The sequence below is a fragment of the Sinocyclocheilus rhinocerous genome, unplaced genomic scaffold (genome assembly GCF_001515625.1).
Source record: "Sinocyclocheilus rhinocerous isolate Xijiao unplaced genomic scaffold, SAMN03320098_v1.1 scaffold3161, whole genome shotgun sequence".
NCBI classification, from domain to species: Eukaryota; Metazoa; Chordata; class Actinopteri; order Cypriniformes; family Cyprinidae; genus Sinocyclocheilus; species Sinocyclocheilus rhinocerous.
Genome location: NW_015649638.1, coordinates 202,376 through 204,655, shown reverse-complemented (window position 1 = coordinate 204,655; position 2,280 = coordinate 202,376). Strand labels below are relative to the sequence as shown.

General features: G+C 36.3%; 1 protein-coding gene across 1 annotated transcript in view; it reads left to right on the top strand.

The window, feature by feature from the left end:
- The first annotated feature begins 233 nt into the window (after positions 1 to 233).
- LOC107710944 (UDP-N-acetylglucosamine--peptide N-acetylglucosaminyltransferase 110 kDa subunit-like) overlaps positions 234 to 2,280 on the top strand; it is a 39,943-nt gene continuing 37,896 nt past the window's right edge. The window contains exon 1 of the mRNA XM_016515840.1: positions 234 to 673. Within this exon, the coding sequence (XP_016371326.1) occupies positions 637 to 673 (37 nt within the window). The 5' untranslated portion in view covers positions 234 to 636. The remainder of the gene's footprint in view (positions 674 to 2,280) is intronic.

Below are 2,280 nucleotides of genomic sequence, written 5' to 3'. Positions count from 1 at the left end.
AAAGCCAAAGAACAGTCTATTTTCAGATTACGCCATACACAAACAGTTCTTGGACCTGGAAAACGGATATAGACGATTAAACTTTCGCATTTTGTCTATATCTGATATATACACTAACGCACAATTGGCGAAAATTGCTTTCAAAATATATTTAAGAATCGTACGCAATTTTTTTCTGTGGACCTAATTTTTTAACATTCCCGCCCCTCCTCTTCGAAAAAGAAGTTCCGGTCACATCCGCCATTTCGGTGGAGACTGGAAAGCCATTGTTAGCTAAAAAATACCGCAGTGGTGAAAGTATCGAATACAAATTCGCCAATTTTAGTACCAATCTCGATTTAAGGTTGAAGACTTTAAGATATATATGCTTAGAGCAAGTAACGTCGAGAAAAACATAATTTAAGGCGTTTTCTTTGCGCGCCAGATTCCGTGAATTTGTCCGCTTTCTCCTGTAGCGTTAGCTTAGCAGCAGGAAGACCGCAGGCTGTTTACCGAAGATTTCAGCGTTTCTTGCAATAATATCCGAACCTAGTTTTAAATTTATTAAATACATTTGAGACCTTTATATTTGACATCTTCTCTTAAATCGTCATACTGTCCGCCGTTGCACAGGATTCAGTGAAGAGTGAAGGAGAGATGGCGAGCTCGGTGGGGAACGTGGCTGATAGCACAGGTAACGTTAACGTAACCATGGCATTAATGATCGTTTGGCTCGACATAGAAACCCTTGCGACGATGACCTTCATCTTTTATTGATTTAATGTGTAGTCTATTTGTGACCAGTGTAATAGCTCTATAATACTGACCTCTTTGCATGCGTGTCATGAGTAAACTGCCAAGTAGTTTTTGTTGAAGTAGATTATTTCTAGTCAGCAACACTAACGTTAGTATCATTTTCTTTCCTCATCTTTACAAGACTAGGGTGGGTATAGCAGCCAACTAACGTTATTAGGATGATGAATGAGGTGTCCTTATAAAAGATGTCCAGCTTCCTCGTGTATTGTTGCCTTATGGACGGTCTTTTTGTATTTGTATATATTTTTTATAGTCATAACACGTGATGTTTGTCAGTATTTAGTGCTACATTTTCAATTCCAAAATTTGAAAGGAGGTAGAGGTAGCGAAGAGGATGCGAAATTGTCATTCAAACTTTAAAATGGAATGAAATTTAAAAAAAGAATGCAATGACTGTTTTTAAGTACTTCATTTTCACTTTGAGAACCTTTTTATTATACAACATGTGGGTAATTTCTAGAAACATTTAAATGGTGTTAATATTGAGTGTTTGATATGGAAAGTTTCTATTGCTGGATAGATAATTAAGTTTAATTTAATGGGTGATGACGGGCACCTGCTCTAATTTAAAATGGAGCTAAATATGCCTAATCAGGCAAATATAGTTTTGTTACGAAGCTTTTTTGGACTAATGAAATTACTCAGTTTTGTGACCGTGTTGAATTTACTTTAATTTCAAGCAAACTCTTCTTCCTGTCAATTAATTTAAACTCATACTCTTGAATCGAAAGGAAGCTAGTTCTTAAATACTCTTTAAAAACTCTGGAACACGCGTGTTAATCTGTCCTTTGCACCTTCATATCACATAATACTCATTCATATCAAACCTCATCTCTGTTTCTCATTTTCTTCCTGATTCCTTTGCATTTGAATTTAGGATTTATAACTTTTATTTCAATTATTAATTCATTAATGATTTTTAAAACATTCAGTGTATTAATTTCAGCCATTTTATATCATTAGCTGCCAAGTTTTATATAAAAATAAATAAAAACTTTTTATTTTATATATACATTTATTTATTTATTTTTTGATGGCAGTGCATTAAAAGTGCTATCATCATTACAGGAACCTTCAGTGCTAGTTTTAGAAAATTTGCAGTTTTTTTTTTGTAGTGACAATTAGGGCTGGACGATTGATTGCACTTGCGATAATATCGCGATATGAAAAACCGCGGTTTTTCGATCGCCGAGGCTGCGATTACACTCGGTCACGTGACACGCGAGAGTAAAGAGGTGTGTTCGACTTGAAGATCGATCGGTGTGTGTCATCAAAGTACGGCGAGAGAAAGCATAAGGAGACGTATCTTGATCTCGGCTTCACTCACCGTGTCTATACCGGATGCTACAGTTGTCGCGTTGCGCCGCAACAGCTCTACACTGGATTCGATAAAGCGACCGTTGCAAATCATTTTAACTTTGTGTCAGTAGTACGTCATAAATAGAACGAGGCATCAGTTTAATGTCGGGTTTTGTCGCGTCGTGC